Source organism: Ciona robusta, chromosome 14, assembly GCF_009617815.1.
Source record: "Ciona robusta chromosome 14, ASM961781v2".
NCBI lineage: Eukaryota > Metazoa > Chordata > Ascidiacea > Phlebobranchia > Cionidae > Ciona > Ciona robusta.
In genome coordinates this window covers 5621514-5644862 of record NC_143248.1, presented here as the reverse complement: position 1 = coordinate 5644862, position 23349 = coordinate 5621514, and the positions used below count along the sequence as shown (strand labels likewise).

At 37.4% G+C, this 23349-nt stretch overlaps 4 protein-coding genes across 7 annotated transcripts; 2 read left to right on the top strand and 2 right to left on the bottom strand.

Annotated features, from left to right (window-relative positions):
* Window positions 1-4: 4 nt before the first annotated feature.
* Window positions 5-2823, bottom strand: LOC149725373 (dynein axonemal assembly factor 6-like). The gene is made up of 5 exons (XM_089892443.1): window positions 2544-2823; window positions 2064-2148; window positions 1606-1702; window positions 998-1180; window positions 5-577 (listed from the first exon to the last, which is right to left on the bottom strand). Exons 1-5 carry the CDS (start codon window positions 2637-2639, stop codon window positions 448-450), a joined length of 591 nt encoding a protein of 196 aa, XP_089748569.1. The 5' UTR covers window positions 2640-2823; the 3' UTR covers window positions 5-447.
* Window positions 2824-3055: 232 nt separating this feature from the next.
* On the bottom strand, window positions 3056-8400 carry LOC149725372 (heparan sulfate glucosamine 3-O-sulfotransferase 1-like). Its single transcript, XM_089892434.1, has 7 exons — window positions 8103-8400; window positions 7489-7635; window positions 5373-6718; window positions 5071-5115; window positions 4688-4839; window positions 4197-4416; window positions 3056-3876 (listed from the first exon to the last, which is right to left on the bottom strand). Exons 3-7 carry the CDS (start codon window positions 5514-5516, stop codon window positions 3319-3321), a joined length of 1119 nt encoding a protein of 372 aa, XP_089748560.1. The 5' UTR covers window positions 5517-6718; window positions 7489-7635; window positions 8103-8400; the 3' UTR covers window positions 3056-3318.
* Window positions 8401-9345: 945 nt separating this feature from the next.
* On the top strand, window positions 9346-22551 carry LOC149725371 (uncharacterized). Of its 4 annotated transcripts, none has more exons than XM_089892414.1 (15): window positions 9346-9366; window positions 9802-9924; window positions 10373-10507; window positions 10972-11034; window positions 11283-11441; window positions 12077-12241; window positions 12633-12806; window positions 13022-13183; window positions 13424-13636; window positions 14225-14598; window positions 15094-15429; window positions 15746-15926; window positions 17133-19438; window positions 19863-20043; window positions 20413-22551. In XM_089892414.1, the coding sequence occupies exons 2-15, from the start codon at window positions 9855-9857 to the stop codon at window positions 22251-22253; spliced, it is 6360 nt and encodes a 2119-aa protein (XP_089748540.1). In that variant the 5' UTR covers window positions 9346-9366; window positions 9802-9854; the 3' UTR covers window positions 22254-22551. The 4 variants fall into 4 exon arrangements, with proteins under 4 accessions (XP_089748540.1, XP_089748539.1, XP_089748541.1 ...); XM_089892413.1 differs by having other exon boundaries at window positions 11283-11447; XM_089892415.1 differs by lacking the exon at window positions 10972-11034 and having other exon boundaries at window positions 11283-11447.
* A 13-nt stretch (window positions 22552-22564) lies between these two features.
* On the top strand, window positions 22565-23274 carry LOC149725370 (uncharacterized). Its single transcript, XM_089892444.1, has one exon. It carries the CDS (start codon window positions 22719-22721, stop codon window positions 23220-23222), a length of 504 nt encoding a protein of 167 aa, XP_089748570.1. The 5' UTR covers window positions 22565-22718; the 3' UTR covers window positions 23223-23274.
* Window positions 23275-23349: the final 75 nt, after the last annotated feature.

Genomic DNA, 23349 nt, shown 5'->3' with positions numbered 1-23349 from the left:
AAACCTAAAAATATTGTTTATTAAAAACTATATATTTTTACAGATAATTTGAAAAACACAACATTAAATACATTTTGAATATAAACACATTGTAAAACTCAAAAAATACAGATTAAAAATAACACAGCACCAAAATAACTACACAGTGGTAGGAATAAGAACAGTTCATACAAAAAATTGATTAAAAACAAATTTGAATATTTCAGTGTATGTTTGCACAACAGGTTAATATAATATATAAAATTATTTTACGAGAATATTTATTAAAACGTTTAACTTCTCAAATGTTTGCCCAACTAAAATGGTTTAATACAGTATGTTTTCGTAGCACCAGTTTATTATTATTTAAAACAGTATCCAGAATTGTTTTGGAGGTAAAATGTATTCTCAATACAAGCGTCCCAATGCCACAATTGATTCATGCCTTGGAAAGTAGGTTTATGAACATTATTGGAAGTTGACAAAGTCGTATTCCCTGTTCATAGTCAGCGTGACTTGCAATATTTGTTTGTTGCCGTCCCATTTGGCCGAACCTTTCTTTGGGTCAACGGGGTGGGGGAGTGCGAGTAAGAGACGACTGAGATGGAAAGTTAGAAGTTTAAAAATATTTAACTCCATATGGGTGAGGTTCTACAGTGAGGCATGCCATGGGACCTGGGATTTAGGCCAGAGTTGGCCTATTACCCCAACATTGTATATGCACATTCTATTCTATATGGGTGGAGGTCCTACAGTGAGATAGCTATGGGACCTTGGATTTAGTTTGGCTTTTATTCAAAGACTTAAAACAACACAAATTTTCAACATGCGTTTGTAAAATGTAAAAATAGAAATGCGGTATAGACATAATGCTACAGAACCACTGAATCCAATTATGCCTAACTTCCTGGCATAAAAAAGTTGGCTCATTACCCTCACACTGGTATGCTGCAAACAGATAGGGAAGATCTGAGCGTGTGCAACCCTAAAATATCCAACCCTACATGATATTACTTACAATTTCGGTGATCTGCAATCCAGTGTAGTTTGTTTGACATCAAGCTCCACATCCTTCATGTTACAACCTGGTAACTCAATCTTTACAATCATATCTTCACAGCAAGCAGTGGATGGGTTCTTACCACTCATTCCAAGGAACATATCTTCTGAGGTTACTTTTTGCTTGTACGATATATCATATCTATGTATGGCAAAGCAACGTTAAACTTGAGGATAATGTACAAGTATATAGGGTGGCAAATGCTGCTAAGTACAAAGCTACCAAAATCTGTTGCAACTAAGATAGCATTTAAATAAGAGTCAGGTGATGGTAGTCAGTGGTAAAATATAATCACCCACAAAGTTACATACATGCTGTCTGGTAAGTGGGCAAGAGGAATATAAAACAGAACACCCATGTTATAATAACTGTTTTTGTTTTGATCAAAACACTATTTCTACACAAACATGCCAGTTGGTATAACTGTCCATATTTTATTAAAACAATCACCCATAAATTTAGATATTTGGTAGCTCTTAAGCGAACACGAGGTGCATGAAGCAGAACACCTGTGTTATAATGACTGCCGTCGTCCCACCATGCAAGGATAATATACTCATTCATACTTAGGTTGTGGTCTTGGGTCGGGTTCAACAGCAAATATGTTGCTTTCTTTGACTTCATCTTCATTCCAAATAATGTTTGGGTCAGATTCAACTTTTGCTGAATAAACAAAGAGGTTACATGAAGAACTATGTTATATTTCTGATGAAGGTATTGTAGTTGCCTTGTGCATTTTCCTATATGAGGAGGTCCTTCCCTGAAGGCACATCATTGGACCTGAGGTTTATGTCACAGTTGGCCTATTACAATCCAGAAATACTTAACATGCAACAACATTTAAAATTGTTGGCATTTTATTTTTTTAAATTAAACTTCTACTTCCATTCTTAAAAGTTTTCATTAATATGCTGTGTTTTATTAACATATTCGAGCTATCAACTTCTTATAGGCCTAGTTAGTATAGTGTAGTTAAACCATGGTGAATACCATGCATGGGTGTAGGCAGAAGTATTTAAATTACCGTAAGGAGTTTCAATTTTCTTTAAAGACTTTTTGCTGTTTGGTCCAATAGAGGCTGGGGTTAGGCTTGGGGTGCTAGAGTCTGGCTGTAATGTTAAGCTTATGAAGATATTGAGCCATTACTTTGACCTGCAGTCTTGTATCGCAATGACAGGATACTGGGGTTTATTCCGTCGCAACTGCTGGCATGTGTGTGTTACATATGTGGTAACTTATAGGCCGCACGGGGTGTATGAAACAGAACACCGGGGTTATAAGGACTGTTGTTGCTCTATAATGCGAGGATAAAAATTAAATTATAATATGATCAATCCCATTGTAAAGCAGGAAAATATGCTGTAACTCCAGGAGTTGCTATACACTATAATAGCCATCAAGTCATGTTTATCATGGTATAACTTTCAGTTGCCACATCAAACAAGGATAAACCAAGTTACATTCATTCCTTAACCCCCTGTCACCACCCTGTTAATCCACCCACCGTATCTTCATCATCGCTGGCTTCTTTCTCACGATTTAACATCGAAGACAAATTCAAGAGATCTTGTGCGGTTTGTACGCAACCGAACTGTGCCATGGTTACCTATATTACTTAGCGAGTATTCTGCTTATATCAATTGATTACTTGTGCTGTATTACCAAAATATGCGGGAGCAGTAAACAAGTAACACTAATCTATAAATAGACTTCGGTTTCACCAAACACGTAACGAAAGTAACTTTACTGTTCTGAACTGTCCACACAAAAAAAATATGTAATATAAGTACTAGAACATACCGCCAAATAGTTGGCTGTAAAGATACGTTCAAAAACATATACTAACCTAGAATAATAATCGAGAATCTTCTTTGCATTTTCAAATTTTAATAATTTTCGCACGGTACTTCCCCGAAACTATAGAAATAGCATTATATTTAACAGAAATATTAATGTTTATAAATGGGGTGCGGGTAGAACATTTGGTTCGTATGTTTTGGTGTAGTTTGATTAAAAAAATAAAATTAAAAAAAACGTACAGTATTGAGGTAATGGGTCAAATCTGGTCTAATTTCAGAACCCCTTATAAGCATAACATCCATTTATTTTATTCTCCGGTTTATTTGTTTAGACTCCAATACTCCTCCAACGTGGCGGCCAAGAATATTGGGGCTATAGTTACAAATACGTGGTAACTCACACAAGTTGTATGTAACAGACCACCCGTGTTATATCGAATGTCGTTATAAAAGCGTATGTTACACATAGTGTATAAAACCTTAATTATTCCAATTAAAACCTAGCCCCGTAAGTCTGTTGAGGTCCTTATTATATTCAGAATACAACTCTTTGAGTTGCATTAGAGTCCCAGGGTCCACATCCGACGTCACTTTACCATCTATTGTAAGAGATCTCGTCCTTCCTTTTTTCTCAGGAGCACACCTCGCCCCTTCTTCTTCAATCTCTCCTTTTAAACAGAAGAATCCTCTCTCTTCATCCATTGTAAAGTTGCTTGCTTGGAAGACATCGTCCACTCCAAGGAACTTTGTCAATCTTCTCATCTCAGGTGCCGGGCCTTCCATAAACAAATCTCCGTTCATAAAATGGAAGTCTGACGCCTTGAAACTTTTTAACCATTCATTTAAATGAATTGAATAAAATCCATCCGATATTATTGAGAACTTGCTCAATTCACGGCTGTTTTTGATATTCACAACCAAATCAGCGAAGTTGGCGAACCCGTACAAGTCTGCGCTGTTCGGTTCAGCAATACTGGCTCTGTAGAAAATGTCAAGCGCCATGGCAACGTAATTTTCGAATGAACCGAAACTCGCTAACTGTTTGATAAATAGATAGATTAATGACTATATCTCTATACTGTATGGGTGTTAGGGTAGTGGACCAACTTTGGCTAAATCCCAGGTCCCATGGCATGCCTCACTATAAGATCTTACCATATGACGCCCTCTCTAACCCATACATAGCAATAGGGGGCGCCATTAACCTCACCCATACATATTAGAATATGGATATAAAATGTTTAGGTAATAATGGGCCAACTTTGGCCTACATCTCAGGGTTCAAAGTGCCTCACTGTTAGAACGAACCCATATAGAACTAAATATAGGTTTTATATTTTAACATCATTTCAACTCACCTTTCTAACCAATGCGAACACGTCGCCTCCATGTTCAGTGATATGCATATACTCGGAGTAAGCCCTAGCAGCAGGCTCGCAGAATATGACGACCAACTTTATTGGTTCCTTCACTTTATCATAGAAATATTTGATCCTTTCACCGACCGCAGGTGTCGTGAAATACTTTGGCGTTTTTTCGAAGGTTATTTGGTCGGCGTCGGTAAAAGGCATCTCTAGTCTGTGGGTTATGGTTACTGTTGCCCTTTAATTACATTATATTCAAACAGTACGTGTTTGTGGTGATAAGTTTAAGGTATAGTGAGAAAAGATTGCGGTTCGCTAAAGCTTTCAATCAATTCTGAGCCTGTATTAGATTGCTTTGTTTGTTGGAAAGAATATAAACTATATTTATTTAACTTCTAACGGGTCTACAATCTATGGGTCTACATGCATACTAAGCCAACAATACCATACATATACATATACGGTTTATAGAACCCTCCACCCACCTATATAGGGCAGGCCCCCGTTCAAAATTCTCATCCACATCGAAGAAATGCGCTTCCCCCTGGTTAGCCGTATATATCTCAACCTTAGGGTGGAAACCAAGGAAACTTTTCAAAGCCCCAGTCCCGCACTTCTTAACTCCGATCCCAATAACCTTAAATGTGTTTTTTTAATCGGTCAGCCATATATAAAAAAAAAATAAAAAATCCGAAAAAAATCACCCACAAAGTAACATACATGGTAACCTGTATAAGCTGTCACGAGGTGTTATACCCGTGTAATAACGACTGTCGTTTTCCGGCCACGCGAGGATAAAGTAAGTTACATTCCCACATTAATGTAAGGACCCATTACGTCAATACGTTTCTGTGAAATGATAACTCACCTGTGGAAGTCGCTTCAACTTTTTCTTGGGCTCGGCATCGTTGTTCTAAAATATATTACCGATTAAACCTTCAGTGAGGTGTATTTAAAACTTGGGATATATTATACAGACACTCAATCACCCACAAACTTACATATGTGATGGTAACTCGTAATCTGGCACGGGGTGTGTGAAACAAAACACTCGTGTTATAAAGACTTTTGTTGCCCCGCCAAGCCAGGATAAATAGGATTTGTTCATTTAAAAACACAGATTCCTGTCAAATACTTATTGTATATAGATTCCCAGATGTGCAAACTTACCTTATCTGATTCAGTAAGCTCCCCATTCCAGTACCTATAGTTGAGTAATATGACGTATAAAAGGACTAGAACAATGATTAATGACGTCATCTTTGATCTTCGAAGTTGTTTGATCGATTTGTAATAAACCCGGTTATAAGTCATAGTATTGTAACAGTTGGGATCGTATAATATATAACCTCACTTCTATAACTCCAGTAAATGTTGCGCAATACCGACTTTCGTATAGGTGCTAATTCCCTTCTCTTCGCTATAAATTTAATGTTATTTGTTATGTAGTAGGGTGGGGGAAGATGGGACACCTTTTCGTTTAGTTTTCTCTTTTCATTTGGTAGTAAACAAAGAACATTCAATAAATTATAAAACCGTATCTTCACGACTTCCACAGACCGTTGTTAATTGTTTAAAACACGATCAGGTTATTTGGATATTATGTGTTAAAGGTGTCCCATCTTTCCCCACCCTACTATAGTTATGCAGTTACAAATCAAAACTATATAGACTGGCTAACTTTATACTAACTATCTATATATAGTCCTTATACTTTATATTAAATGCGTTGTGTTTCCATATCTAGCTAACTTTCCAAAATGCGTATCATATTATCCTAGCTATAGCATACACAATGAGTGCTTGGTCCATGTTCGCATATATATATAAACCTATACACCATTTGTGCTTGCTCTAATATTACGCAACACATAGGCAACTAAACATTTTATGTTACAATGTACGTAATAACAATACGTGTTCCGCATCGACGTTTTTCTCACGGTGTTGGTACACATGTGGCGTCGTATTTTGTTGCAATGGAGACATATTATGCTGCAACAGACAATCTCGGGTTCGAGACTCACTGCGGTAACTCAATAATGTAGACACAAAGCTATACATTTACTGTAAAACATGTTCTTTAAATTTGTCGGGTAGTGCGTTGGGGTAAGGTGGATAATCTTGACACATAATTATCCCGTTTCTCTTATCGTGCTGTTTTCAACAACTATAACAACGCTATTTTATGATCGTGAGGTTACGGTTATATAATGCGGCAACCATTCATTATTTACTACCAAATGAGGCGATAAAAGCGAATAAAAACATGAACTATCTTATCCTAACGCCCAACCTACTGTACATATACGCAAATGTATTCGTTCAACAACACATGGCATTTATTTAACTCTGGCTCCCAAGCAATATTTTAGGACCGCACTCATCAATGCATTTATTACAATCCACCCTCTTCATATCTTCCTTGCTTGATAGCATGGGGCAACCCGGGCAAGTCGCTTTGCTTTCCATTAGGCAGTCAGCAGGGGTACCACGGTTCGCTCGGTCGTATGGACCTGTAGATTCAAAGTTCCACTATATTACTTTATGTAAACCTATTGATTGTATACATAACGATAAACCATTAGTGCAAAACGGCAATCCTTTTCACCCGTGACGTCATTAATTAATTTCATTCCTGATGACGTCATTAACTTATCTTATCCCCGATGACGTAATCGACTTATCTTATTGCCAAATTCATTCTCTCATTCTATAGCCGTTACTTCTAAGCGACGTGTTTGAACAAGTTGTTAGAAGCACGTTGATTTGCGCCGTAACCATATTGTAGTCAGTAATAATTGCTCGCTACATTTCCGGCAAACAGCAATTGAAGCTTCCCACGAAACTAAATGCAAAGTAGCTAAAACTTCTGCTTCTGCTGCCTATACTGTATATTGTATAAGATATTGCTTTCTGGTAAAAGTTAATTTAATTTTACCAACCCATCGTCTGAAATCCAGCGATGACATCATCAATATACAATGTTCAAGCATCAAAACCCAAAAAAAAACTTTAAGATCAATGGTAAAGTAAAGTTCGACTCTATACAATGTAGGATTATATAGTAGAGTGGGGGAAGACGGGACACCTTTTCACTTTATTTTCTCGTCCCATTTGGTGGTAAACAAAGAACATTTAAAGAATTATAAAACCGTATCCTCACGACTCCCATGGAACGTTGTTAATTGTTTAAAACACAGTCGGGGTATTTAGATGATATGAGCTGAAGGTGTCCCGTCTTCCTCCACCCTACTAAATATACTTATATGACTCTATAACTCACCGCATCGTTTTGCGATACATGTTCGGCATTCTAACGGCGTCATATGGACCAATGACATTCCTCGCAGAAGGTTCGGGCAATTGTCGTTTAAAACACAAGCTCGAGTGCAGGTCGCGTTTTTGTTGTTTGATAGTTGAATTTCTCCGTCTGTAATTCATATACCTCATGTTCACTGTCGAGTTATAACATGAATTTTTCTTATACACCAGACACACATGGTGTATTCATACACCTCATGCTCACTGCCGAGTTATAACATGGGTTTTTTCTTATGCACCAGACACACATGGTGTATTCATACACCTCATGCTCACTGTCGAGTTATAACATGGGTGTCTTCTTATACACCAGACACACATGGTGTATTCATACACCTCATGATCACTGTCCAATTATAACATGGGTGTCTTCTTATACACCAGACACACATGGTGTATTCATACACCTCATGCTCACTGCCGAGTTATAACATGGGTGTCTTCTTATACACCAGACACACATGATGTATTCATACACCTCATGCTCCCTGTCTATAGTTACAACATGGATGTATTCTGTACTTAAACAAATACTTTAACTCACAACAGCACAATATTCAAGCAACGCTAACTTACATGACAAGGCAAAGAAAATCGCCAAAACTACAACCCAATGCATTTCGCTTTCCAACAAAACGTATCCGAATGCTTCTGTTTTATTCGAGTAGAATGAGGAATAACGCGTCGATCATTCAATGTCTGCATGCCGAGTTTCCTGTCATTTCCGTCACTGCTGTCATTTCTTGTCACTGCTGTCATTTCTGTTCAGTTAATCCTAAACAGTTTCTACTTGGGTACGATTCCCATTCATATAGAGCCCTTATAAAACACTTATTTAAAAGCTACATTCAGTGCTAAATTTGTGAAAAAAAATTGGTGCCAAAAAGCCAGGGTTTTATTTATTTCATTGACCCAAATAAGTTGCTCACGTTCCATCTGGAAAACCTTCATGTTCCACAAATGGTACGCCCACCATATGTTGGAAACCACTGCTCTATTTAACGAACATATTCTTTCTTGGAAATGTATGGGTTTAAAAAGAACGAGGAATCAAAACCTCTATTAAGCCATACAGAGAGTTGTGCGAAGTATACCATGGATACTGAAGTGATTCATAATATTATGTTTATACGGCCATGACTCTGGTATTTCTGTTTTAATCAAATCGCAAAAAATCAGAAATGTGCTACGTAACGGGTTATCCAAAATTCGCAAGCACGAGGTCTATGAAACTGAACATGCGTGTTATAACGGTTAATCGTTGCCCCTCGGCGCCAGGATAAATAAGTTTCATATACTTGGTCACTTGCAAGCTGACACGAGATGTATGAAACACCCATGTTATAATGGCTATCGTTGTTCCGATAAATAAGCCATAGTAGGGTGGGGTAAGATGGGACGCCTTTAGCACATAATAACTAAACATCCTGATCGTGTTTTAAACAATTAACATTAATCTGTGGGAGTCGTGAGGATATAGTTTTATAATTCTTTGAATGTTCTTTGTTTACTACTATATATTGGACAAGAAAATAGAGTTAAAGGTGTTTCATCTTCCCCCACCGTACTGTATATACATTCACTACATTGAATTTATTGCATGCAGTGGTTGTGTACTCGCTACACAATTCACATGCTTTTCGAGTCGTTTTAATTACACAGATTACGTTAAAACCCTTACATAATGCATATATTTGTAAACAGTAGGTAATTATCCTTGCAACCATGTATGCAATTACTGCAAACATCAATTATATGAAACCCTAATGCCAAGGTAACGTCCCGAGCTATCTATACGTCGCGTATACGTGGCCAGTTAGAAGCATATTGGAAACAGAATGTACGTAAAGATATTTGCAGAGTTTGTGGACACGAACGTTGTACAAACGTTTAGTTGGTTTAGTGTTCTGTAATTTAGGTTTAACAATTGGACTTTTTATCTATGATGGCTTTCTATACATTTTTAACCATTTTTTGTTGTATCGTAGAATGTTATTTTAAGAAAAGACAGGATTTAGCGACCAAACAACAGTTGTTATAACACGCTTAGAGTTAAAACATATTTACATTTAGTTGGAAGAAAATAAGCGTGGTCGCTACACCTAGCGGACAAACGAGCCATTTATTTTAATTAAGTTAAACTTAATTAAGTTCAAAAATAACAAAAATATATTCAGTTGTTTTATATTTTAGTATAAAATATATGTGTAGCCCATTTGGATATAAATTTAGGTAATGTTTCAATACGTTTAATCCGCTTTATCTTTTATTGCAGTTAATTTGGAGATCGCGGTTAATCCCGGTTAGCGCTGTTGCTGCTGTATCGTAATGATCGCCATTACGAAACTATGCGTGTTTTTAACACTTTGCATTCAGTTTAATATTGCACAGAATACAGGTATATGCTAAAAATGAAATACAGTACGATAAATCTCATATTTCACGAACGTGATTCGAATAATTACCAACGCTCTTTTAGAGCCGTGAGGATACGGTAGTATAGTTTGTAAATATTCTTTGTTTACCACCAAAAGAGAATGAAACATGTCACATCTTAACCCAACCTACCACATATTTTCCTTTTACAATTATCATCACCAGTCAACTATTCGAAATACAGTATAGGGACGGGAAGATGGGACACTTTTTCCATTCAATTTTCTCGTACCATTTGGTAGTAAACAAAGAACATTCAAAGAATTATAAAACTATATCCCCGCAACTCCCATAGACCGTTGTTAATTGTTTAAAACATGATCAGGATATTTGGATATTATGTGCTAGAGATGTCCCACCACCCCCCACCCTACTTATAATTTTTATTTCATCCTTGACGTAATTAACAGGCTCGTGTACTTTGTTACCATCAGCGAAAGTTGACTGTGGCTGGAGAGGCATCCGCGGTCCAACATGCGTCGCTATTGGTTGCTGTTATGAACGAAGCAACCAAAGAGGAACCCCGTGGTGTTTCTATAAGCAAGGTAACGGAATGTACTTACTATAGTAGGATCGGGGAAGACGGGACACCTTTAGCACGGAATATCTTAATACCCTGATCGTGTTTTAACAATTAACAACGGTCTATGGGAGTCGTGAGAATACGGTTTTTATAATTCTTTGAATGTTCTTTGTTTACTACCGAATGCGACGAGAAAATAGAATAAAAAGATGTCCCATCTTCCCCACCCTACTATATTTTTCGTCCCGTGCCCGCTTATGAGTTACTATGTGTGCATTAAATCACCACGTAGGTGATAAATTGCCACGTATCTAACTTTGTGGGTAATTGTTTGTGGATTTTTTACCTCGATATTCGAAAATAGTGGCCAAGTTTTATTTTTTTTTTCGTTTATATGTTTTGGCGCGTACTAACGGCTGTCACGTTTTGCATTTAGTAGCAGCCCTGTTTTTTGTTTATAAATTCATGTGTACCTGTATACTACAGATACCCCAATTGAAGAACAAATACCTAAACTAAGTCCACTCGATGCGAATCTAATGCAACATGGTGAGTAAATTATATAGTAGGGTGGGAGAACATGGGACACCTTTAGCACATATTATCCAAATATCATGTTTTAAACCATTAACAACGGTCTACGGGATTCGTGGGAATTGATGGCCTTTGATTACTACGAAATGGATCAAGAAAATAGGATAAAAATGTTTCCCATCTCCTCCCAACGTACTATATCAACATAACTTTTCAAAACGTTTTAAAGTCGTTATAAATAACTTACATTGCATAATTTCCAGGTTCTCCCCAATGCCGCAAGGTCGAATATACACGCAGAGAACGCTGCGGATCTCCCAACCAATCACAAATCGGATGCGAGTCACGTGGTTGCTGCTACGACACGTCACAGACGAACTATTATTGGTGTTTTTACCCTTCAGATTATTTCAATGTGAACGGTAAAGGTAATTAACAAATTAACGTTTAAATAATGTAACATACACTTTTACAACATATATGTACACCATGTGTCTCTGGTGTATAGGAAGACACCTATGTTATGACTCGACAGTGAGCATGAGGTGTATGAATACACCGTGTGTCTGGTGTATAAGAAGACACCCATGTTATAACTCGACAGTGAGCATGAAGTGTATAAATACACCATGTGTTTCTGGTGTATAGGAAGACACCTATGTTATATTTTGACAGTGAGCATGAGGTGTATGAATACACCATGTGTGTCTGGTGTATAGGAAGACACCTATGTTATATTTTGACAGTGAGCATGAGGTGTATGAATACACCATGTGTTTCTGGTGTATAGGAAGACACCTATGTTATATTTTGACAGTGAGCATGAGGTGTATGAATACACCATGTGTTTCTGGTGTATAGGAAGACACCTATGTTATATTTTGACAGTGAGCATGAGGTGTATGAATACACCATGTGTTTCTGGTGTATAGGAAGACACCTATGTTATATTTTGACAGTGAGCATGAGGTGTATGAATACACCGTGTGTGTCTGGTGTATAGGGAGACACTAACGCTATAACTTAAACATATTCTGTTTAACGGCACACTACACAGATGTCACAACATTCACCGGTGTTTCATATCTTTCCCAACTTTGGATTAATTCTATTTTCACATCTATTCAATCACTGATGACATCACAATTATGGTGGGGGAGGATTGAATATCAAATCTTGCTTGGGCTGCGTTACAATGTGCCTAATGTTCAAACAGTTACAGGTGACTGCTTGTAGCAAATCTATTTTCATATCCACACATTGCAAGAGCTCCAGTAATCTGACTGTGGGCATGGGAGTGGCAACCATGGATAAGTCACTCAAGTTCCCACCCACAAGTATATAAATGACCAAACCAACCAAAAGTCATGTCTGTTTATCCACACACTGCAATAGCTTCAGCAACTAAACTGTGGGCATGGGAGTGGCAACCGTGGATAAGTCACTCAAGTTCCCACCCACAAGTATATAAATGACCAAACCAACCAAAAGTCATGTCTGTTTATCCACACACTGTAATAGCTTCACAAACTCGACTGTTAATTAATGGAAGAACATTTGTTTGCTCTTATCACTACATAACCACACTGTTGTGTATTCATATTTATTTACAGTCACAAACATTGACAACAACTTGGCCATCAGTTACAATATAACTGTTGTATCTCCAACCAACACCAATATAACAACATCGAGCTTAAGGAATAGTTTCTCATCTGCTATGGCTCGGAAAAACCTTCGTGTGTTCAATTATAAGATGTTTATGGATGCCCCACCTAATATTACAGGTAAGTTGCAGTTTCATCTTTAAGAGCTTCTTATCAGGTGTTTATTCTATATGAGTGAGATCCCACACCATGGCATGCTATGAAATCTGGCTTTTGCTCAGAGTTGGCCCATTATCCAAACACCTGACTGCTACAACCCAATAGAGATCACTCTGAAAAGGGCCTAAATCGTGAAAGGTTGAGAAGTTATTGATATAAATATATGTTTTCTACAGAATCTGCCACCTGTGTTGATAGTTGCCACCCCTTGGCCACATGCAAAGGTACAGAATGTCAATGTTTCGCTGGCTATGAAGGAGATGGTGTAACATCATGTGTGGACATTGATGAATGCTCAAACCCACAGCCCAACTGTACTTCATGTATTAACACACAAGGTACTTGGCTTATATGAAAGAGGTTACATACATGAAAAGTAATCACCCACAAAGTAACATACTTAGTAACTCATAAGCGGGTACGAGGTGTATAAAACAGAACACCCGTGTTATAGCAAGCGTTGTTGCCCCGCCATGCGATGATAAACAAGTTACACTCACTCATTCATTTATAATGATATCAATGTCTAAATTGTCAACCATGTTTTATTTTGACATCTCCTTATATTTCATCTACAGGCAGTTACAACTGCGGGTGTGATACTGGTTACATCTTAAACAATGGGGTTTGTGATGATATAAACGAATGCACCGACAACAATCACACTTGTGGTGGGTTATCTACATGTTTGAACCAGCCAGGACGGTACTCGTGCCTATGCCCTTCTGGTTACGATCTGGTTTTAGATGCAGGGGAATATCTATGCGAGGACATCAATGATTGCATGCAAGGTGAGCAACTAATTTATCTAAACTTCTGGACTGTGTCCACTAATTGGTAATTCACTATCACAACATAAATGGTACACGTTTCATACTAGACACAGAAAAACTATTGGTAAAACCAAAAGTACACTTAGCTTAATGGTATAACCAAAAATGTGTTTAGCTTACATTCCAGGTCTTTTGACTTGCCACATTAGAGGACTAATTCTTTATGGGCAAGACAAGACATAGAACCTGGGATTTAGATCACAGTTGGTCCATTACGAAATGCTTACAAATACAATAGATTAATCAGTTCTAAATGAAATACCTTTATATTTTATTTGCAATGTATAGTAGGGTTGGGGAAGATGGGACACCTTTTAATTATTTTTTATTGTTACATTTTGTAGTAAACAAAGAAAACTCAAATAATTATAAAACCGTATCCTCACAACTTTTATAGACCGTTGTTAATTGTTTAAAACACAATCAGGATATTTAGATAGTATGTGCCAAAGTGTCTCATCTTCCCCCACCCTAGTATATGTGTAGAGCATCAAGGGTATGGGTTCAAATACCAGGCAAGTTAGTTAATGATGTTTTTATTGGTAGGTTTAAACAAATGTGAAGATCCAAGTGAGTGCGTCAATGTACCTGGTTCATATGCTTGTGTGTGTCCATTGGGATTTATACAAGATACTATGACATCACCATGCATTGATATTGATGAGTGTGATGTCACCAATGGAACTTTATGTCCGAACAATGCTGATTGTGTGAACACAATGGGGTCGTTCATGTGCGACTGTGGGATGGGTTTTGAAAGCAATGGGTTAAATGGATGTGAAGATATTGATGAATGCACCAACACTAGTGTGTGTGAAGAGTATGCCACATGCAACAATACATATGGTAGCTACCTATGTGGGTGCGGGGTTGGCTTCTATAAAGTGGGGGAGGATTGTGTAGATCTGGAAGAATGCGAGGTTAGTGGATTGCTTGCTTCTATTTCTATATGTCTATGGGTAAGGGTGGGGTGGAGTGTTATTTTTTCTATTATATATGAGTGAGGTCCCAAATTATAAATAGACTGTTTACCTGTTTGAATTTTGTGTGACTATGGGTGAGGCCTTAGTAAGGTCTTTAGGTAAGATACAGCAGCAGACCAAAGATTTGTCTAACAGTTGGCTTGTATTTCTAAGGTTAAAATTCTTGCGCAACCACCGAAACATGCTGGGTTAAGTTAAAATTTTATTGAACTTCTGTAACGGTGTTTAAATCCATCGCTTTATTTTAAAGTAATAGTTTAACACTGTTTACAATCTTTGTGCGTTCTATTTAAATAAGAGACTGAGGATGCCATTTGGGCAAAATATATATCTTTTTATACAATTGGTTGGACTAGATTTTTGTTTTGTTTTTGTAGCACCGGATCCTTAATCTTTATGTAAGTTTGAAGTTTCTTTTTGTTTTTTTTACAGGAGGGTTTACATAATTGCAGTGGAAACACAAGTTGTATCAACACAGTCGGTTCTTTTATTTGTTGGTGTCCTTATGGTTATAATATGGATGGTTCCTCATGTACTAACAACCAATCAGAAAGCACCATGTGTGATCCTTTATTTGGTGAACAATGGAATAATTCAGCTGTGTTATGTCATGATGATGCAGAATGTGTTTATGACATCATAGAGATGGTATATACATGCAAATGTGAAGATGGCTACATTGGTAATGGAACTTGGTGCGTTGATGATGATGAATGCAACAACAACATGCATGCTTGCCATGCATACGCTGAATGTGAGAATGAAGAGGTAAGATTTAAAGATTATGTATAAAAGAATGATGGTTTGGTCAGTTTTAGTACAATTGGTACAGCCCATAAATATAGAGTATCGAAGTTACATACATGGTAACTTGTAAGCGGGCACAAGGTGTATGAAACACCCGTGTTATAACGACTGTCATTGCCCCGCCATGCGAGGACAAACAAGTTACATACGTGTAAGCCGACAAGAGTTGTATGAAACAGAACGCCTGTGTTATAATGACTATTGTTGGCCGCCATGCAAGAATAAATAAGTTACATTTATTTATTGCCTTTAAATTACCTAAGTTTTTACCCACCAGGGTGGTTATGATTGTGAATGCATGGATGGATACAAGGGTGATGGTTATACTTGTGAGGATATAAACGAATGTGAAGTAATGATGGATATCTGCCAACCTAACACTCGGTGCAGGAACTTGGTTGGAAATTATTCGTGTCCTTGTGTTGAGGGTTATGTGGAAGTTGGGGGTGAATGTCAAGGTAGGAAAGTGTTTATTATGATATTGGGTGATTAGTTGGCATTAGTTGAAGTAATATGGCAATAGACCCTTGTATGAAAGATAAAGTGTATGATTACACCATGTGTGTCTGGCGTATAAGAAGACACCCATGTTATAACTTGACAGTGGGCATGAGGTGTATGAATACACCATGTGTGTCTGGTGTATAAGAAGACACCCATGTTATAACCAGGCATGTAAAAAATAAAAATCCGGCCGATACCGGTTTGCATTTATATTTTTCCGGCAGTTTTCCCGGCGCGTGTGTTATGACGTCAAATTTTGCATCTCTATCTAGCCCCGCGTTCGTGCGCCGCTTTCACCATGTACGAGGCTTTTGGATATAACGAGGCTTTTGGCCTTACTGTTTCTCCCGCGGTCCTTCGTAGCGTAGAAATTTAATTAAAAATGTGTCAATCATGTTTCGTCTTTTCCCGATCAAAGTCTGTTTTCCGCGACGATTTTCACGTGTAACACAAGGTAAGTGTCACAGGACTAAACATTTAGCCGTAAAATTAAAGTTTTGCTACTGAGCTTTTCTAATAAATACGGCATAGTGTCATTTATACTACGCGCGACAAACTTTGTCCGGTCAACATTGAAATTAATAACAGACGCTAGTTTAAGCAAGGAATACTCTACTAGGATTGCTACTTTAATAAAACTATAAAACTAATCGGCGATTACCAACTACAGTTTAAAACTCACACGTTTCTACCTGCAACGAATTTTCTTTGTAATAATAATTACCGGGAATTTAATAGTGCTTTAAGATTGTCCGTGTTTTATATTCCGCAACACGAGTTGAAATATTTGTTCGTCTTGTTACATATAACATTAGTCACAATCCCTATTATGGCGCAATCAAATACCGCAAGTGCATTACGACATAGCTAGTAATGTTACGTCACAATTGCCATTGTCTCCGCATAAATGCCGGATTTATGATAATATAAAGCTGTTTGTTACGTCAGAACTGCACGAACAGGTAACTTACGCATACGTTAACACGAAACAAAATGTTACGCAGCCGGCGAAGTAAATAAATTCCGGATTCCCACGCCGGCCGTTTTTTTGCCGGCAGTTTTACAAAAATCCGGCCGATGCCGGCGGCATCGAAAATAGGCACTTTTTACACCGCTGGTTATAACATGCAACTATATATGACAGCGTATTATATTTGCAGCTCAACTATTAATGAGAGGCACCGTATTACTGAATCCTGCATTCACATTCACACAAAGCCTGGCCAATCCAGACAGCCCAGAATTCCAAGACCTTGCTTTAAGTCTTGAGATAAAACTTGCTGAGCTATATGATGTCATACAGGGCATTGTGACCAAAGTTGCTGTGGTTGGATTTATGAATGGGAGTGTTATAGTGGACCATGTTATATCTATCATTGGGGAAACCAACATTACAGTAGACCAGTTCAATGCTTCTATGAACGCTGCGATAAATGATGGAAGGACTGACTTCGTTTCTCAGGGATTTTTGGAACTTGAAATCATAGCAGCTGATGATGTGAGGGCTTTGCTTAATAAGAACAAAAGTCTGGAAATCATACCTGGTGTAATGGGGGATTCTAAAGTGGAGAATATGAGAAAAAGATTCAAGTCATATACAATCATAAATCCCAATGTTACGAGGTGGTATAGTAAAAGGTACAATGATACATTGAACATAACAGAATCTGCTGCTATGGAATTATATTCAAAGCTGGAAAGAGACTTGTATAATGGGTACTCATACAGATTCCCTTATGTTGATGATGTCACAGTGCACAGTGTGACATCATTGAACCAACATATGGTGGATTTAAATGAAGTCGAAGTCAATATGAGTCGAAATGGAAGTTCAAGGTTTGTGTATGAAGGTATGGTGGAGTTGAAGCCAAATGTGGGGTTTGTTTCACTGACGCCCATTGAATATAAATCCTTAGTTATCTCAGTACAAGGAAGATTGAGAGAAGGTTATATGTTTGCATTGAAGCGTTTGAGAGAAGCAGGAAAAAGTGGGGAAGAAGGCACGAAGAGAAAAGATAAAAAGGAGGTTGAAAAAGATGATGATGATGAATATGAAAAGAAAAAAGCTGAAAAAGAGAACCAAAACAAAGAAGGGGATAATTCGAGAAAAAGGGAAGAAGATAAAAAGAGATCAGAAGAAAAAGGCCCAAAAGAAGATGAGGAAGATATGCTTGATGTGTTTGTTCATGTGTTAAGTATTGAACTAAAGAATCAATCCATGGGTGTCAACTCAACATTAACAGTGCATCATATAGTTCTAGTGGATGTCCCAAGCTTGGAGACCAACTGTGAACTTAATGCAACAAATATGAATTATAGTTACAATGTTGGTAATGACACTGGTTGCTCAAAACTTAACAATAGCGCATTACAAATGAAGAAGTTCAATCCATCTGTCTTGGTGCTAAGTTTTGTTACATGGTACCTTGGTAAAGATGATAATATGTTTGATGGTGTCCCAGTGTTTAAACCATTGTCACTTCCACCTCCAGTTGAGAGTATAATGATCCCGGGACCATCTGATGATGATGTCATTGACCTTAGAACGCCACTACTAGTTGCGGAACATACTGTGGAAATACTGGGACCGGAGAAATATTTGGAATCGATTGACGAAGGAAAACTGTCCCGGAGTTTACAAGAATATGTCGCTACTAATCAGTCATTAAATGTTGGGTATATAGACACCCCTGTTTATATTAGAATGGTTGGTTCCTATGAAATGTCAGAAGAAAATGAAGAACCAGAAGAAATGTATGAAAAGTTTGAGTATAAAGCTCATGTGTTAGTGTATATATTACCTTCTGCCAATACAGTTGAAGAATTTAACCTTGGGGAGCTTGGGTACAAAGTTTTGGTTCAAACCTTCGTTGCAAATGTAAAGAAAGTTTATGAGGAGCTGTTTACTGATGATTATCCAACTGTAAAAGTTGATCAGCCTTATACTGTTGTGCGTAAAGTGTCTGCAATGGTTGGTGAGGTACGGAGACCAACACAAGATGAAATACTAACGATGAATATGACAAAGTTGAGTTATAACATGAGTTTAGTGGTGGAGCATAAGGTTAAACTTGCAGGTGTTGGTTTGGTGGGTTGGAATGCTGGGAATATTAGTTCTGTTTTCAATAAAGCTGTTATGATAACTCCATTTGTTGGGTTGAAAGTGGATTCGGATTTATGGAACATTTCTATTGAAATCGCTGAAAGAAATGACGATTTTTATGAAGAAGGTTGGATGGGGTGTCATTCAACTAAAGGTGCTGTGCTCAACTTTACAATGGAAGCCCAGGATGCCAAGAGTTGTGGTGATCTACATATCTGCTTTGAGGAAGTCTACAACAGCTCAATGTATGGCTGTCAGTGCAAGTATGGCTATGTTGGGAATGGCAGTTTCTGCTATGATGAAAATGAATGCGAAACTGACACACATGCTTGCCATGCGTTTGCTGAATGTGAGAATGAGGAGGTAAGCCTTTGTATAAAAAGGAATTTTAGGGCAGTTTTTAATACAAATGATACAGTCTATATGCATACAAATATTCTTTCTACTGCTTATTTGGTATGAAAAAAACGTAGTGTATTTATGACGTTTTGTCTGCCATTTAACAAGGCTTTATTAGGAAAATCATTTTTTTAATTAACAAAAAAACATATACACACATACACAGCAGAAATAACAGAACACATATACACACATACACAGTATGGGCTTTTATATAACAGTACATGCTTTTATATTTTACTACATGGTGTGTAATATTATTGTGGCTTAAAACACCAAAATTACATTTGTGGTAACTTGTAACCAGAATCTAAAACAAAGTTATTGAAGAATAATTAAGTTCCAACCATTTTCCATCAACTTTAAACTAAAACTTTTATTTCACCAGGGTGGTTATGATTGTGAATGCATGGATGGATACAAGGGTGATGGTTATACTTGTGAGGATATAAACGAATGTGATAATAACACATGTCCTCCCAATGCTACATGTATGAACACAATGGGAGGATTCAAATGCTTATGTGGTGAGGTGGGAAGTGAGGCCAATTGTACAAGTAATATGACAGGTAATTGAAACCAAGAAAATTTGAACACAAGTTAATTATGTGACCCTGATTTAAACTTAATTAATTTCAGTATTATTTTATTTTGGTATGCATCTTGTAAAATAGCTAGGCTCACCAACAGTAGGGTTAAAAAACCCACAGTTCTTTTAACCTCTTGCGTTGTTTATTTATACCCATTTTAACACCTGTCATTTGGTGGTAATTTCTCTTTGTTGCCTAAACTAATACAAACTTACATTTCTCACTGTGTATGTAGTAACAATGGGGTAATGCAAATGTGTCAACTCTAGTCTGTATATTTACTTACTTCTCTATTCCCTTATAATACACAACAGAAAGTTTACATTACCTTTGACATTGTATTTCCAGAGACCTCTTATTTCTATGGGATGATCGAACTTAATTCAACATTCAAATTCAACAACAAATCATTGAACACAAGCTCTTCTGACTTTACTGACATGGCGCAGTTTATTGGGGACGAACTTTCAACTTATTTTGGTCAAAACACCGGCTTTAATATGACGGCTACTGTGTTTGGATTTATGAATGGAAGTGAACTCATAACAGCTCAGTATGTTGTGGATATAGAAGGTCAAGGTCATAAGATTGTGAGTACAGGCATGTTACTAAGTTCCTTCTTTGCTTCAATGTCTATGAGGAATCTATCCCGAGATGGTTTCACTTTTGGAGGTTTTCCATTCAAGTTGAAGAGGATTGGATGGGTAGATGTGAGGATGTTGCTCCCTAAGGAGGACTCATATGATAAAGAAGAAGATGTGTTTAAAATCAAGTTCTCTTCCTACATACAGTTAAACACTGCATTATCTCAAAGATATAATAAGCTTGGAGGGAATATTCTTAAGGAAGATTCACCAGCTTTCAAAGAGCTAGCTGGTAAATTGAAACGGGATCTTTTTAAAACATACTCGTTTAAAATTCCAATGGTTAAAGATATAGAAGTGGAAAAAATTGTACCAGAGGCAGATATTACTTTGGATCTGAATGATTCAAACTTGTTTAACAGTTCAAGGGCTTTGGTTTTCAAAGGGAAAGTTTTCTTATCTGGGAATGTGAGCCTTGGATCTATAAGTGAAGTTGATATGATAAAGTTAAGAACTAAAGTGGAATCAGAACTTGGAAGAACTTTCATGCCAAGGTTAGGAATCAAGGGAGTGAACAACAGTGTTGGAAGATCTGAGAAGAAAGAAGACAGAAATGGGAGTTATAACATTGGAAATGGCACTTACATGTACATGAGAGGTGACTATGATGGTGGGGATGATATTGTAAGTGTGAGTGTTACTGAGATAAGAGAGGCAACATTGCTTGAAAGAAGATATCCTGAAAACATGGTCAATTCGAACATAACTGCCGAATATGTTGTTGTTATTCTATTACCAAAAACACCACAATGCAAAGACATGAAGTATGGGGAGATGAATATGAAATGGGAATGTAATGAAAGAATGAATCTGATTTGGAATCTTCATAATCTTGATGGAACTAACCTAACGGAAAGTTTTAAAATTTCCTCCGTGCTTGGAGCATTTGAACATGATGGTGTATTCGGTGGATTTCCCTATGATGTCATGAAAGTGACCTCACCAATGCCAAGAAAAGTTTATTTGAATAGAGCTGCAAAGATTGGGAGTTCTACTATGGGTGGGCCATTAATGGTGTCGTATAACGTTTATTTATCATCAAAAGTCATGCCTGATGTTGCAGTGAATGAAGCTTACTTGGTTGCAAAGTTTTTAGAAGCAATTACAGATCCTGCATTGAATGTTTCAACTTTTGCTTTCAAAAGGTTCCCAGTTGGTATTACTATTAAGAAGTCAAACTATAGAGCTGTGTACAATAACTCCAACTGGACCATGGACACTACATCATTAGAGTTTGATGTATGGAGTCAATTGCTTTCAATGCTGGCCAAATACAATGTCACATTGCCTCCTTCAATTACCAGTGCTGCACAAATACCGACAAGTGCATCATCAGTGCTTGAGCTAGATAGAGCATTGGCAACACTGGTGGACCTACGTGGTCTGGATCTACCAGATGCAATTGATTCAGTATTGAACATATATGCACTACCACAACCCTCCAAGTCCATTCTATCAGCTATTCTAAGCACACCAGGTCAATTAGAAGTGTTTGGTATGAAACCAAGTGTTGTAGAAATTGTTAAAACTGCTTTGTTTTTTTGAGTAGCCTATAATTTATTGTTTGTATAATATTCTTACTTAGAGCTGTGGGTCGGTCGGGAAATGTATACGTCATAACTGAAGGATAATGGTTTCGCAGCATAGAGTCAGTAAAATACTGTTATTAAACCAATGTCTAAACCAGGGGGTAATAATATCAAGTCCTGATGCTGCTACCATTGTGAGCGTATTTGTTCTTGTGCAAGACCCAAACAACGGTCATTGCACCAACCACTGATTGTTGATATTTCATTTGTCTTATTTCCTCCCCGTCAAATAAAAACTACTCAAGCGCAAAGAACGTTATTGTCATGTGCCTGTGACGTAATAAACCTCATAGTTGTAAACAATGTTTACCGATGCAACGTCGAGACGGGGATTCCTCGTTCTGCAACCGTGTACATTAAAATAGTTTTTCATCTCGTAACTATACATACTTTTTACAGCGTTAATAGCTGTAGCTTTATAATGCATTGCGTATTCGTGTTACTGGTTCTGGTGTCAGTTACCTACAAAGTATCGGCGATTCCACTCCATGCTTCTTGTTCCATTCAATGGGAGTTTCCGTCAACAGTCTGCGATGATGTCCGAACCAAGCTAGTCAACCAAATCAAGACATGGTCAGGCAAATGTACACATAGCGGAGAAAAATGCCTTTATAAATTGATTAGGAACGATGATTTAAAAGTTACTGCAACCCATACGACCCCAGTTAAGAATTATGTGGATAGTTTGACTTTTACATTTCGCACGTCGCAAAAATTACGTTTCGCCGACGATTCTACGTGGTGTGTAATGAAAGGTTACTCAAGGTCAAATACGTGGTACGCTGTGCTGGATCACGGAACAAACTATTGCAATCTACATAACTTGATCACTGGTAGCGGGCTTAACAATACAAAAGGGTACGAGGAGAACACAAACGACAGCATATGCACTCAATACACATCCGCGGACTGCACAAAATATTGAAATGTTAATATTATGTTGTTATTTGCAAATAAAATGCAAGTTTGAAAATTTCTTTCCGTGTAAACTTTTACTGACTGTTTAGTATGCTGCATTACACGTGACAATGTCTTGTGAACTGCAAATAAAA